At 40.8% G+C, this 16,127-nt stretch overlaps 1 protein-coding gene across 1 annotated transcript in view; it reads right to left on the minus strand.

The window, feature by feature from the left end:
• trim71 (tripartite motif containing 71, E3 ubiquitin protein ligase) overlaps window positions 1-16,127 on the minus strand; it is a 32,843-nt gene that overhangs the window by 13,131 nt on the left and 3,585 nt on the right. The window contains exon 2 of the mRNA XM_042434570.1: window positions 2,680-2,847. Coding sequence (XP_042290504.1) covers window positions 2,680-2,847 — 168 coding nt within the window. The remainder of the gene's footprint in view (window positions 1-2,679; window positions 2,848-16,127) is intronic.

A 16,127-nucleotide genomic window follows, 5' to 3' on the forward strand; every position in this document is an offset into this window, starting at 1 on the left:
ACAAGCTCAGGGTCAGGGGTCAGGGAAGATAATGGGTGTGGAGTGGGCGGAAATTTCCTACCTCAGGGGACAGGAGTGCGTGTGGTATATGTGTATGTGTGTGTGTGTGTGTTTACATATTATCTGGCGTCAGCATTTACTCCTGTGGTGACCTGGGACAAAGTGGACAAACACACACAAACAGCAGCACAGCAACATATTGCCAGATGGTAGGTGGTGTTTCTTTTGACCCAGCTGCATTCATTAAATAAAATCGGACTTTGTCAATATGATTTGTTGCACATGGCTGAGAGTTTGTCATTTAACTGAGTCAGTCTGTGTTGTGATATTAGGGGTTGGAATTTCAAGAACACCCAGAGTGACATAAGCACCTATCCATTGAGGTACAAAGTGTGACCCAGTCACACAAAGGTCAGCAGAGAAAGGAATAGGTGAGGCACAAGCTTCTCCTGAGGAGATAGTACTTGCCAGCACATCACATGACCTTAGTGGAGCTAGTGTTTCATGTTTTGGGCGAGTCTTTACCAAGGTCGTAACACCTCCCAACCTTCCAGGCAAATTAGACAACACTAGTGTGTGTGACCTAACCATGTTAGCTGCAGTTGTTAGACTAAAAACTCTTAGCCAATCTACACTTTTATCAGTTTTAGAAGTAATGCTGCAGTTGAAGGAGTATTTCATTTCTGATTTTTTTTTTTTTTTGTTCGATCGTAAAATTGACTATAAAAAAATGTTTCACAATTTCAGAGTCCAATGTCTTTACATTGCTTGTTTTGTCTAACCTGTCTAAAAAAGTTGGAAGGAATTAGGACTAACTAGTTTACGTGGGTTGGCGCCTCTTCTGCCTTACTTGACTGACATGCTAACTTTATTGTAACGGCTGTGTTATGCTCAAAAAGAATATGCTCGATAGTCGTTGAAATAGGCGGATAACGTCACATGTTTTCAGACAGTCTTTCCTAGAAGGCACTGTTTTTTTAATTCATTTTTATTTAACTTTTATTTAACCAGGAAAAGTCTCATTGAGATTAAAAATCTCTTTTACAAGACAATCCTGAAAATAAAGAATACATTTCAGAATCATAAAATATTCATCAATATTCATCCCAAGTCATCACCGTCAGGGATCAAACAGGGGCAATATGAATCAGGCTCCAGATTATTCAGGTAATTTTGCAACTGATTCCAAGCAGAGGGAGCTGCATACTTAAACGCCCTTTTTCCCAGTTCAGTACGGGCTTTAGGGACAGATGGTAGGAATAAGTCCTGGGAGTGAAGCACATCAAGAATAGCCTTATAAATAGGAACATGTCAATGGTTGAGTCTTCAGGTGGATAAGACGGATCATCCAACAAGAGTATACAAAGAGCAATGGTGAGTAAAGTAAAATTTGTAATAAATCTCAGTGCTCTATCTAATGGTAGACACTATCCAACGCGTGTAGGCACTGCGCACAAGCATCCATGTATAGAACATCGTCATAGTCCAGCACAGACATAACGGTGGCAGCAAGTCTTCTTTTGGCCTCCAATGAAAAGCTTATAGACTTATTTTTAGAATAAAAGTCCAATTTCAACTTCAGTTTTTTCATCAATTGCTGAATGTAAGGCTTAAAACCAGCTACTGTTTGGCAGTTTTTTCTTAATAACTACATGAATTAATATAATTGCTTATCAAAATAGTTGGCAATTACTTTTGTCTCAATCTACTAATTGTTTCAGCTCATCTAAAAGCGTTCCCTTCAGGACGTGACAGCAGATGCAACTTATCTGGTGCTGTTACACATGGCTGCTGAGTCATTCTCTCTTTACTTGTGCATGTTACACTGAATAAGATTAATCTAAGAGGGGTTTAGGAGGCTTTTACCCAAACTATCATTACGTAAATGAAGAGACATGAAGAGTGTGAGTGTTTGTGTGAGAGTGAGAGCAAGAGGTGGAGGGGAATGAATGAGTGAATGAGTGAATAGGGGGAGGGCAAAGTCTTCCACTTCTTTACAAGAGGAGGGGAGTTTTCTTTTTTCTGAAATCCTTTAAATACCTCATCTACCCTCCCCCATCCTCCTTTCCACTCCTCCTCCCCTTTGACCTTCAGCCCTGCCCCCGCCAGACCTCACCCTATGCGACCCTCCCCCTTTTCAGGGCCAGCTGGACACCTCTTAACCCCAGGCTTCACAGCAGAACAGGACTGGTCACTCTCAAACATATTCAAGCTGATCTCTCTCTCTCTAACAGCCGGTTGCATTACGCAGAGGGACGATGGAAAGACACAGCTGCTCTCTTCAGCTTCTTCTCCGTCTTACCAGGAGATGGATGAGTGTGGATTTGTGTGGTTTGACCTTTGTAAAGATAGTCTTTTTGTCAGACCTAAGAATTGTGCAGGAGAGCGCTTGGCTTTGTTTAGTTAAGACTTATATCAGTTTGACCTATTTAAGTCCTGTGGAGTGACAAGACAATTTTCTTTTGATACAATAAGAACATCTGCCCTTGTTCTCGCTGAGATTAATTGTTTTCTGATTCTACATATTGTACAACAAAAAATAAAACGGTTAGTGTTAATTTATGCAGATTTAATGTGTTGCCTCACGACGACGCAATCAAAAGCATACATGAATGAATGACTGAGCGATATTTTCCTTATTATCCACTTTGAATGCGTCTTCCCGGGTTCCTGTCTCACCTGCACGGCCTGTCGTCCCTGCTGTGCATCTGCCAGCAGCTGGATGGTGATTGCCCTGCAGTCCTGTACAGCGTCTTGCAGGTAAACGAAGGTGTGGCCCATATGACGCCCCATGCTGCACTCTCTACAGATAGGCACGGAGCAGGTTTCACAGAAGAACAGGAACACCTGCGGAAACAGAGAGGTGGATAGACAAATTATTTTTTTATGTGTTCAAAACAGTGCGAAGTGAGTCTGAACCAATTATCAAGGCTGGTCATGCAAAATGTAAATACACCATATATAATAAAATTAGTGTAGACCTCAAGTCCAATTGTGATTTCAGTAGAAGTGTAATGAACTAGATACACAGTCATATCTGACATTATCTCACGTCAAGTCATTTTTTTTACTCTTTATACTCATGAATCACCAACCGTTGATGATGAAATAAGAAGGATAGATGTCTCTCCTTAAACCCAAACTGTACTTTGTGTAACTGCATGGCTGTAAGCAACACACACACACACACGTTGTTCTAGGTAACTTTCGGGGACATTACATAGATTTACATTAATTTCCTACATTCCTTACATTCATTTTTCAAACCATTTAAAGGACCAGTGTGTAAGATTTAGTGTTATCTACCAGTGAGGTGGCAGATTGCATAACTCATAACCCCTCGCACTTCCCTTCCCAGCATGTAGGAAAACCTGCAGTGGCCGTGAAACTTGCGAAAAACACGAAAGGCCCTCTCTAGAGCCAGTGTTCCGGGCTACTGTAGAGACATCGCGGTGCAACATGTCGGGCTCCATGGATGACGAGCCGCTCCTTATGCAGATATAAAAGGGCTCATTCTAAGGTAACGAAAACACAATTCTAATTTTCAGGTGATTATACACTAATGAAAACATATCAAAATTATATTCCATTTTCACCAAGTCTGTTCCGCTAGATGCCACTAAATCTTACACACTGGTCCTTTAACCTTGTAACCAAGTTGGCAACAGTATCAGGCTTGTTCTGCTTGAGAGTTTTACTTAAAAAATACAATTTGCTATATAAAGATAAATTGTACCCATTCTTCCTTTGGTTTTGTTAGATTGAAATATACTAATATGTGTCCCATTCATTACTATTATTCTGGCAGAAATGCTTGATTTACACCTGATGGATGAAGTAAAAGCGGCACTAATCTCAGTTGACAAAAAAAAGTCCCTGTCCCTCGGGATGAGAAGGAAAAAGTCATTTAACCTTTGTTGCTAAAACCTAAGCTTTGCTTCTGAATGCTGATTGGTTGTAATGAAAGGCTAATTAAATATGCACTGGCCATCATATCCCAAAGAGACACCAGATCAATGGCCTCCAGCAGCAGGAGACCTGAGTGGATGGGGAGGGGTCTGCAATCAATCCATCAATAATGCCCCCCCCCTCCACCCTACACCCCCACCAGGGAGCAGCATAATCTAATGAGACACACACACCTCCCCCTTTTTCTGATTTCCTCCTCCTTTCTGCCTTCTCTTTAAGTTCCTGTTGGATTCTTTTCTTCTTGCCCTTTTCTTGCCGTCTCTCCTTCTGCTGAACCCTGTCCTCTACTACAGTCTCTGCACCGCTCTGTCACTCAATACTCTCCTCTTCTCTCCCCTCTTGTCCCATCTCGCCCCCCCCCCCATCGACATCTCCTAAATTCCAAGGGGACGAGACACACAAAAGCAAGGAATGCAGCTGGGCTGGAGTGGAGGAGGAAGGTGGAGATAGACGATGATGGACACAAGGGCTGGAGCAGTTGGGGTGAGGGACAGGCAGATTGATGGAGCACAGACAGGATGGATTCTGGTGAGGGATTGAACCATGGTATCTACAGGGCTGAGATCTGCAGCACTCCGATCATCAAATGAAGCGGTTCCAATATTGGCAATTACATGACCAGTGGTTTATTCAACTATAACTATTTATGGTGACAGGAAAACGGCTCCCGACATGAAAATGCTGACTTGCTTGGTTACCATTTGTGACGTTTGTGGACCTAGCATCTGTTCTTTAGAAGTGGAGCTTCGGCTAATGCAAATGAAAATGCTAATCAGTTTTATTACACACAATCTGCCACACAAAGAGCTGCGCGGCAGGTTGTGTCTAATAAAATTTGTTAATTTACTTAAAGCTCAGCAGAAACAGCTGAGCAACCAATTTAGACAAGTGTCGACCATTTCATCATCAAAAAAACCTTAAAATCCTCAACAAAATCCCCCTCCTTCAGTGTAAATACTGTAAAAACTCAATCAGAAACAGTGAAAGTAAAAGTAGGTGTAGTGTAAGAAAGAAAAAAAAGCTGATAGCGAGGAGAGAGAATCCTAGAAAGACAGCAGGTGCACTACAGACAGTGTTTAGACATGTAAATACAGTAGATTGGGTTCAGAAAACAAAAAGATGTTTATTCTCTCTCATGTTTAAAAATCAGAGATCATTTTCTATCCAGTACTGTACATTACCTCGTTAATGTGCAACCCAAATGTCTCTTTCACAAGTAAAAAACATAAAACTGACATGTACTGTTGAAGTTGTTCCACAATAAATTTCACAATTATCACTATATTTGCTTGGTGTCGTTATTTTTTTACAATGGGAGAATCTTATTGTGAGCGACGCAACAAACTGCAGTACTGAGCTCTTCCATCATCTAATGTTTCCTGTAGCAAACAAACAGCTGACCAGCTACAACCTTCTACCTACTGTTCACCATTTATTTGGATCTGTTAGCTGTAACTCTGGCAAAAACTACTATTTATGAAGCCCATATAATATAATAAACCAACAAATTTTACACTTACACCGCATACTCAATTATCACAACTGTACCAAACACAATAAAATCTAAACGACATACAAAACATTAAATTGAACAATTGACCAATAAAAAAAAACTCACATATTACCCATGGCATTTTATATGATCCATACAGAAATCAATAATATCTTATAATTGTTACTCTTCTTATCTCATGCTTTCAGTCACCATTGGTGAATGTGGAAACAAAATGAAACACAAAAGGATGACGAGCAGCCTGTTATTGAAAACAGAGGAGTCCAATTTCATGGAGCTAGATCTCATGACAAATAGCTGCGAGGAGCCTCAGATATCTTTAATGCTATCTGCTGCTTATGTGTTGTCAACAGCGGTCTTAGAGGTGAAGCACACACACTCATACACACACAAGGTTGTAGATTACATAACACACCTGCCTCTTGGAAAGCTGGTCAATATTATTGACTTACACAGGATACCGGCTCTTCCCAGAGGTCTTCATGGAAGGAGGATGTTCCCTCTCTGCCTGCCTCTGTCTTTATCCGTCTCTCAAACCCATCATTAACAAGCTTTAAGTCGTTTGACAAAAATTTTAAATTCAGCGTACAAGACCCAAAAAAAACCCCCAAAAAACACACAACACATACAAAACAAATTCTTTGCGAGCCAGAAATACAGCTGCTCTGTTACACATGTTCATTTAGAACAGACCAGGCATTTCACAGCCATGCCATACGCTGGACACGCCGGATACCCTCACACATGCAGGAACACACCAGACACTTCCAGCGCACACGTGACGCAGAAATGTGAAAAACAACTTAAAAGATGTGAAATAGGCGTGGTGTCACGCTAAAGTTGTAAATTCCACAGACAACACCCCGGAGGGGAGGCCTGTAAGCAGAGGTGACTCTCCCACAGAATTTATTTTATTAAACATTAACATGCAGCACGCTCAAACAAAAGCACACAAACTGAAAAGCTAACTAAATGCATGCTGGGTGTTTGTTTTTTTTTTGAGAGGGGTTGTAACCAACATGCCACCACCAGCTATAAAGCTCTGTGCAGCAGGCCTCGGCTACATTGGGGGAAGTGAGTTATTGTATTTCATTAGTGCACCGGATGTTGCTCCCTCTCCCTCTCTGCCCATTACACTCCTCCATTATCAATTTACACCCAGACACACCCACAGATATGTTGGAGTGTGGGTTTGACAATGTCATAAACCGAACAGTTACTTCTTAAGGACTATTTTTGTTTATGGCACCACCTTGGATCCCCTAAAAATGTCTGAAGAAGAGAATTAGTCAAGAAATTAATTTGTTTCTTAACATAATTTTTTCAGTTTAAGTCATTTACTGATGATTACTTGATTCTTGATGTTCTTTCTGTTTTATATCATTTCAGATTTAACACCCTTTGGGTTTTGGTCTGTTGGTCGGACAAAACAACCTACTACAAGACATCGCTTCAGCTCTGGGAAATCATAAACTACACAAATAAGCTGTCTATCATAAATACAAATAAGAGAGTCATCAATAATGAAATAATTGTTAGTTGCTATGTTTTAGACTAAAACTGCACAAGCAACGTGTGTTTCAGCAGAAGACTGAATTCTGAAACGTTTCAGTAATTTTTCTTGTCTTAAGACCACCAAATAACAAAAGTAAAATTGTTAAATGATGAGGAGTACAATCATTTCATGGATAATTATAAACTACAGATGACAGGAACATTATATAAAAAGTGTGGGAATTACTCATATTTTTTTAATCTGCTAGTTGCATCTATAATGTGTATGACAGCATCACACAAACAGCTTGACAAGAGCAAAATACTGATATCCTGAGGAAAACAACATTAGAGAAAATGCATGATGACTCTGAGCTGCCTGGCCTTGTGCTCACACAGCAGTAGGATCAGCCCCCTCTCCTCCCTCCCCTTGTAGGCACTGGGAACTGGGGGAGAGGGCACGAGCCCAACTAGCCAGTAAAATCGCTCCATGCAGCATTCGCTGCCTGCGTGCACACCAGAGTGGGGGGAAGGGACAAGGGCCATGTAATGTCACACTGTGGTGCCAGAAAAACCAGGGCTGCTCTGGGAACTGTGAAAGCACGTTCTCTCAAAGAACTAAACCACTTTTCACTGACAGTGAGACGCTTTAACATCTGCAGAGGTCATGTCCAAATGCTATTTTTCAACTCTTTCCGTATTACTCTATACATTGCAGTGTCACATGCAAGAAAAATGTATTTCACATGTACTCAGAATATGTTCTGCAATGCATTTCAGAATCATGGCTTTCGTTGCTTGAAACTTGATCTAGGACAGGAAATAAATAAACCGCACATGTGATTAAAAACAGACTTTCAGAAAACAAAAATGTTGTTGATGTTGGATTTACATGCAAATGCACTATTTAAAGTGATTTTGTGTAAATCTTATTTATCAAATTGAGAAGACACGACTGCCAAACAGTTATTTAGCCATTGTATACTGTATGTAGGTTACACAGTTACTGTTTATTTTTAAAATTATATAACAGCAATTTAATATTTATTTATAATATTATTTTATAAACTGAAATAAATCAATTACATCCCTTTAGAGCGAAAGTACTTTAAGTAACCCAATCTGAAGACAGTAGGAAAGATGCAAGCTTATTTTTAGAGATGAGATCAGACTGTGTGTTTCTGGGATTGTATTTTTCTAGCAGCAGTATGCAGAGGCTATGGTTGGAGGGATCAAAAAACTACTAGATGTAAACCCAAGAAAAAATACAAAAAATAGTTTCTATTAAGGGCTGCACAATTTGAAAATGTGGTCTTAAATTCCACTAAGGACGTCCGTTTCGGTTAAATTTGTTTGCGACAGACCGACACCCATTAACTGCTAACTAACCGGTTTATTTTTAGGAAAAGCTGTGACGTAGCTTTCATTTGTGAGAGCTGTCAAGCAGTAGGTGGTCAGAGCTAGCTTGACTTTTATCTCATCCTGTTTTTCAAAGCGTTTAGTCACAGTAGCTCTCGACGGCATGACATACTTGGGCTCGAGGTACAAATATAAATAATACTGTGAATATAAGGCGACCCTGATTATAAGACCACCTCCCTTTTCTTTTTGAGCTCCTTATCAGTGACGGTGGTATTTGGCAGCTTGACATATTTCGTTTCCACATTAGAGACGTCAGAAGACGCTTTAAAACTCGTTTTCATTCGTCATGAATTTATTTAGTCCGTGGCAAAAAAAACACGTTACACTCACCTCCAGAATCTCCTGCAAGATTAAACTGGACTAACGAAAGACTTTTAGTGCTGACTGACTCTAACACACTCACTATAAACAGACTGAAAGACACTCGCTAGCATAGCAACATTAATGCTACAAACAACCCATAATGTAACACTCTGTGTAGGGGTCAGTTTTACACCGCTACTTTATCCATTCAAAAGGAATATCAGTTGTTGTGAACATGTAATTGTCTAGCTATTAGCAGAGTGTGTATGCAAATTAACCTATAGACCGACAGGTGTAGCTGGTCAAAAATATTCTCAGCGGTTAATAATTTATGGTTAACCGCTGACATCCCTGATATTCACCATTTTATAAGTATGGTTTTTGTTTTTTGTAAGAATGGGGATACTCAATAGACTGTTTTTCATAATCAATGTAAGTGCCTCTGGCCTAGGAGCTCTTTACCGACCTGTCAACAGACAGAAACAAGAAAGGTCAGAAATTTATAAGCCACAAACACTCTGAGTCAACAGACAAGAAGCTGATGTTAGATGTAGGTGTGTTTGCAGCTTGAGACAAACAAAGTTCCTGTTTAAGCAATAAACACATCTTGCTTAATAGAGTCAACATTAAATGTAGTAAACTTATAGACTTCGTGTCTGCCTATGGCTCTTTTAAAGCAACTTTTTCTATCCAGTGTAGGTTTATTGATCATAAATTTTCAGTAGGCTGCTTCCACTCATTTTATTACACACAATCTCACCTGTGAGACTGAAAAGACGGTTGGGCAGTTGGCGGTTGAGTACCTTGCTAAAGGGCAGATCAACGGTCAGTAATGAGGGAGGAGCACGTACTACTCTTGTTATATAAACCCTTCCAGCCCAGAATGATAGTCAAAAACAAATACATGGCCCTCCAATTTATTTAAGGAGCTACTGTACAATCTTTATAACTGACATTAGGATAAAATGTCTAATTATCAGCTTCCAGATTATAATTTTACACCGACTGAAAAGTGTTGGATTATTATAATCTTATCTTATCTTTACTTTACTGAGTCATGATGAGCCAAAAGTGTGAGCTTTCTTTTTACACTTTACTGGGGCTATAAAATTATTTTAATATAATACTGAAATTACAATAATAACTGCAGCCAATTTGAACCACATATCACATCTTAGTCCTCAGTGAGATTTCACGTCAAAGAGTCCACACATATCACATGTATCACAATGTGTTGCACTTTTCAGGCTCATTTTAGTCAATGTTATGATCCTCATTATAAGTAAAAGCCACATCAGGTAAGACTGCTGAGCATTTGAGAGATGTGATGACAGACGCATAACACCGACACGCCTCATTCCAACACATCAGGCAGAGGCAGGTGTCAGGAGGCTGAAAAAAAATGTTCTTCCGCTATGAAAAAATTACTACAGTGATCATATTCTGGACTTAGAAAAAGCTTTACCAACTGCAGCGGAGCATTCCCAGCACAGCAAAATGGATTAGGAAGATTAATAATGTGCAAATAACCAGCGTTCCTCTATGTTTGAGAGGAAACTTGCTTCGACGTGCGTGTGTTATTGTTGGGATGAAGGGTTGAGTGCAATGGAGAAGAAGATAGATTGGCAATTTAACCCCACTTCTAAAAAGGCCAAACATACAGCACCAGCCCTAAACCAGTCTGGTATGTCCAGGCCGGATAATCTGTGGAATACCCAATCCCAACATTCCCAGCAATCCCAGTAAGACCATCTGCCAGCCAAAGCTCCTTTTATGGAAGCCAGAGACACCTAAGCTGAGCCTGAAATCACTCCCTCCTTCACTCCTTCACTGCTCTGTTTATAACAGGCACAACAGAAAGAAGTGTTATGTGCCTACTTTTTCATTCAACTGTGGAGTTTTTTGAGGACACAATATAGTGTATACATATATATTCAGACAGTCAGAGTTCACACGTTTAACATAGTGCACTATATAGTAAGTAGGGAGCAGCCCTACTCTCATCTTTTCCAAGCACCCTCCATATCTTGCTCACATAGTTTTTCCCTTCCCTCTCTGTTCCCTCCATCACTCTCTTTCTCCTCTCTCATTGCAGTTTTCCTTCCTCCTCCGCCGCTGCCCCGCCCTCTCGTGGCAACCCCTGTTGGCTTGTTGCCACGGACACAACATGCACACGGACATGCCTGTAGATGTTTTGAAACACTGCCAGATACGACATGGGGGGCGGTGGCTGTAAGCCGACGATCTGATTGGACGGCCTTAGAGCGGAGAAGGAAAACAAACCACAGTCAGCTGGCCTCCTTACCCAGCGAGCATGTGACTGACTGTCTGTGCTTAATACTTGAGCTGTAAAAAAAAAAAAAAAAAGAAAAGAGAAAAGGAAGTGAAAGGGAGGGAGATGGGGGCAGATAAAAATCAGGGGCAAGAGAAGAAGAAGGAGGTTGACAACAATGAGAAGGTGAAGAAGAGAAAGAGGGGGGAAACATGAGAGGGAGTCGCAGCTTCGAGCAAACAAGGGATGAAATGAAGAAGCGATGTGAATGAAATGTGGAGCAGCTGAAATGTAACAAATGCGGATTTGTGTACAGTCACAAACCAGCTATTCTTAGTTACTGTGACATTAGCGAGCATAATAAACTCCCCACTTACTTAATTCACACTCCCACATCAAGCGCTGGGTGACCACAAATACAGTACATTCGCAGGACAGATTACAAACATCCATTGTTTTGTATGCTGCTCTGTCCTGAGGCCCTCATATATTCATGGTCTGTTTGTCGTGCATATACACACACATGTACATGACAGGCATACCAACTTGACGGCCTAAAGAGCGTGACCTTTACAGGAAATGGTCTGGTTATACAAGCCCATGCAGACATCAACAAAAGCAAATGCCTGTCACATGTAGCATCGCCCATAACACAAAGAAAACAAAGTTCTCTAACAAAAAAGGGACACTGTCTGACAGACAAAATAAAGGAGTAGCCAAAACAATGCATTGGTGGGGCTGTACTGTTTCAGGTACAGGTGAGACAGTTAAATGTCATCTAGGAGGGCAGGTTTGAGTAATAGACCCATGAATTTGAAATACAATTGGCAGGTAAACAACAGAAATATGACACAAAAATTGAGCCAGTTTCCCTTACTTTGATGTATTAAACTTCTCTGGCTGCCTAAAACAGTAAGAAAAATGCATATAAAAATCTAAAACTGCATCCAAAAATGGCTAGCAAAAATGTAGAGCTACTCCTTTAACAGCATCTTGAGTGTAGCAATCTGTCTGAAGCTTGAGTGCACAGCATGGCTAAACTACAGCAAATGTGCAACTGCTCCCGACCAGCATAGTCTTGGTCTAATATTAAAAACACTTAGGATGGATGGATTGTGGCTAGAAGCTGTGGAGTGTCCCCCCAAACAGGGTTGAGAGTTTTTATGTCAAATGTGTTAACAGCACAATCACGTTGAGTGGGGTCAAATAATGGCCAATTAAAAGCCCATTTGTGCACGGCCACGGAGTAGGAAGCGGCAGGTTCCAGCTTTGAATGGGTTTTAAATCCTGTTGCCAAAGAAAATGTGATAAATGCCTTCCTTTCTGTCCATTAAATTTATATGGCTCAAAGTGCTCAAATGGACATCAAAGCTAGGACACACACACATACACACTCCCCCTTAGCCTACATGAAACACATTCACAACACACAGGAAACAGGGAATGCTCTCTAATTACTGGGCACATGGTGCGCATTAAAACCCTGGAAGTCCAACTTCATATAATCCAACTCTGCTGGCTGTGTAGAAACACACACACACACTAAAATCCTCTTCAGAGGATAACTACCTACAGATGGGAGATGCTATTGGAAAAGAAAACGCTGCTGCCACACACTCGCACCGATACTTCCAGGAGTGATGAAAAGTAATCACTTGCCCCTCAACAGCAACAGCTGCTAAATCATGTTGAGGAGACTTTCTGCATCCATAATGTCCATTGTCTCTGACACAGAGCAGACAGAGAGCGCTGATGAGAAAGGCAGGAGCCAGCAGAGGAAATACCCAGTGTGTGTATGTGTGTGTGTGTGTGTGAGTGAGGGAGAGAGAGAGGGAGAAGGGGAAAAGAGAACCCAGGAGGTATAAACTCAAGTTACAGGAATTCCTCTGGCCTTGTATCAGCGTCAGTGTTGGCTTAGGTTTCCTTACAAACATTCTCTGCTAGCGAGCTCCAGAGAGGGGGAGTAAAACTGGTGATCACAAAGCCAGCCCAGCATATGTTTTAAGTGATAGTCTGCCTCTAAAGAACTAGATAATGGAGCAGTAAAGTTCCACAGAAAGTGGAAATGTGGAAATATGTGATAATCTACACAAAAACTGGACCTTCTACTGCAGCTGAACATCCCGCTGTCTTCCTTACGCTAGACAAAAATGATCCCCGAGGAGACAGAAGAGCATTAAACTGATTAGTTCAACTTCACCTCATCCTTATACTATGATGCATTTTAGTCTCTCAGCACCCGGCAACCACTTTCTATCCGCTCTCAGCCTGCTCCAGTGACCCCCACCCCCAAGACTATTTAGTGTGCGAGTGTGTGTGTTTGTTGTTGAGAAGCAACGCACGTGCACAGCCGGACGCGTAGTCACGGTGACGACAATTTAATCTAAAGCACAGAGTGACATTTTGTAGGATTATCATATCATTAGCTGTCTTTCAGAAGGAACTGCGTATGTATTCGTATGTTGGAGGGTGACATCACAGCGAGCAGAGGGCACTCTTTTGATGTAATCCAATTTTCCCTTTCCACTTCACACACAGCGTGGGACACACTCTGACTGCCAGTGCTACAGATGAGTAACAACTGACATTTATGCTGTTGAAGTAGGCCAGCGTATTCGCTCGTGTGTGTGTGTGTGTATGTGTGTGTGCACACCCTGTAAATTCTTGTCAGTGTGCAGCCTACTCCCTTTGTAGGCCAAGGAGGCTTATCTTCTAACTGAAACCTTCAGCTTTACCAGCAATCTGGCCACTTTGCTTCTGTGTCCATCATTTGTGAATCAATGAGGTTGATACTTTTGATTCCCAAATTGTCTTAAATTTAAGTGTGAGATAACTAATTAACAATTAGTTATCTCAAAATTATAGATTATTTGTGTGAACAGAAACGGAAGAAAGCCCAAAGTTTTAGAGGGATAAAAACAATAACTGCTCTCTCCATTAATTAAAAATCAACTGAGGGATTTAGAAATTACTTTTAACAATATCAGTCTTACCAGAACTCCTAACTTTAACAGTGCTATCGATTTCCAAAAACTGAATCATGCAATACATATGTACTTATTAAACAGGACTCCTATTTTTAGCCAGCAACTGCCAATGTCAGCAGTTGTCGTTGGCAAATCTTATCAGCTGTAGTCAATTAACATGATACTGTACATTGGCCAGAGGACAAAATGAAACTCTCAGCTGTTGTCTGGCTAGCATGATCTTTGCAGGCTCCATCACAGATAACTTAGAGAAAGAAACTGTTTTCTCCATAGTTTTGTTACTAAAATGAAAGTGTCTTTGCAGTTCAGATAGACGATGTACAACGTAGCTGACAGACATCAACTGGCTCAATTTCTCATATAAGCTTGCACTTTATTTTCCATAGTGTAATAAAAAGAATAAAACAAGCAACTGAAGACATTGCCAGGACATTTTTTATACGTATTTATGACCTTTTTTAGTTTATAGACCAAATAATCAATCAAGACAATGATCAGCAGATAAATCGATCATGTAAATTAGCAGCCCTCTATTACATCAATATTTTAATATTAACTGGGACTTCTAGGATTCACAGTTGTGAACGTTGGCTCAGACAGCTACAGTGTAGAGCTTCATCAAAAATCATTCAGGGGTCACCGGTCTGACATAATTAGCTTTAACATCATCAGACAAGATCTAAAAGTTATTTGTCAGCATTACCAGAAGCTGCAGCCCACAGCTATCAATACCATCAGCTCGTCAGTCACATATTATTACAATGACATTTTACACTGTCAGAGATGACTTACTGTATGTCATTATAGACTCTTTTCATAGCAAACATTTTTTTCATTGCAGGATGGGCGCAGGTGTAGCTAATATTAGTTAAAACAAACATGCACAACAGCTCACTTTTTTTTTGTACATTGTTTAAATAATTAAGCAACTGGGTTTTAAATGCAAAGTCCTTTTACGTATGTTCAAAAAGAATATTTTACATAACTTCCGCAGGTTATATTTACTACGCTAATGGTAATCAGGCTTTCCTTTATTTGTTGTTGCACCCCTTTACAATCCATGACCATCGCCTCAGACTCCATGTTTGTGGGTCAAACATCCTCAATAAAGAGGGACACAATTAGCCTTTTTATTGGGCCTTTTACTGGCTTTATTCGGATTCTGGTATTCCATTTGGACACAAGGGACTGAACTCTTCATTTTCACATTAACCCAACAAAAAAGATTGTTCGGCTGTCTAGGTGAGCGCAGTGAGCAGCAACCATCATCACCACCATCTCCTGAGAGAGGAGAAAATTCCTCGGCAGGCTTACATAACACTGCAGAGGGGACAGACCCCAGCTCCTGGAAAAGAAAAAAAAAACCTCTGCTCCCTAACTCACACAAGAATGTCTTCTCATATTGGTATGAGGGCCCCGACACACCGAGCCGACCTCAAAGAACTAGCCCAGACAAAAACAAATGCAGCACCTTGTGTCTTCTGTTAAGAGTTGCACTTGAATAAACAGCGAGGCTACAGCTGACGGCCAGCTGACCGCCGACATGCGTGCAAGCTCTGTGCCTGCACGAGAGGAAATACCTGGTCAGTAGTTTATATGTTCTGAATCCAGAACGCAAACCAGCCAACCATTTCTACACAACCGCAAAACTGATTAAATAGCATGACATATAATTAAAATTAGGAATTACACATCGCACTGCAGCAACACTGAGACAGAAAACAGTTGTGCTCAGACCCCTTACTGTGTGCAATTAACCAGCTCTCGCAACAAAACTCTCTGTGGCTTTCTCCAATAACCTGCTCCCACAAGCCATAAAACTAGCAGGCAGAAATATCTGGTTGGAGCTCTGCTGGACAATAGCATTCAAAATAGTAACAAGGTCTTTTCTCTAACTATTCGCACGACTGTTTGAGACAATGTGGGCTAAAACAATACAGTGCCGACACCCGGGGCACGCTCAAACCCAAGGGAATGACACGTTTCTGAATAAACCAGCAGGCTTGTGAGAAAGACAAACTAAGAAACTGTAAGTTGTGTATTTAGGAAATTTGCATGAATCCATGACACATCATTACCAAATATGAAACGACTGAACTGCAAACAGTCTGGTCTTTCTGACAGAGTGACTGGGAGGACCCATTTTAACATATGATGGATGTGGAGC

This window comes from Thunnus maccoyii, chromosome 15 (assembly GCF_910596095.1).
Source record: "Thunnus maccoyii chromosome 15, fThuMac1.1, whole genome shotgun sequence".
Classification (NCBI taxonomy): Eukaryota; Metazoa; Chordata; class Actinopteri; order Scombriformes; family Scombridae; genus Thunnus; species Thunnus maccoyii.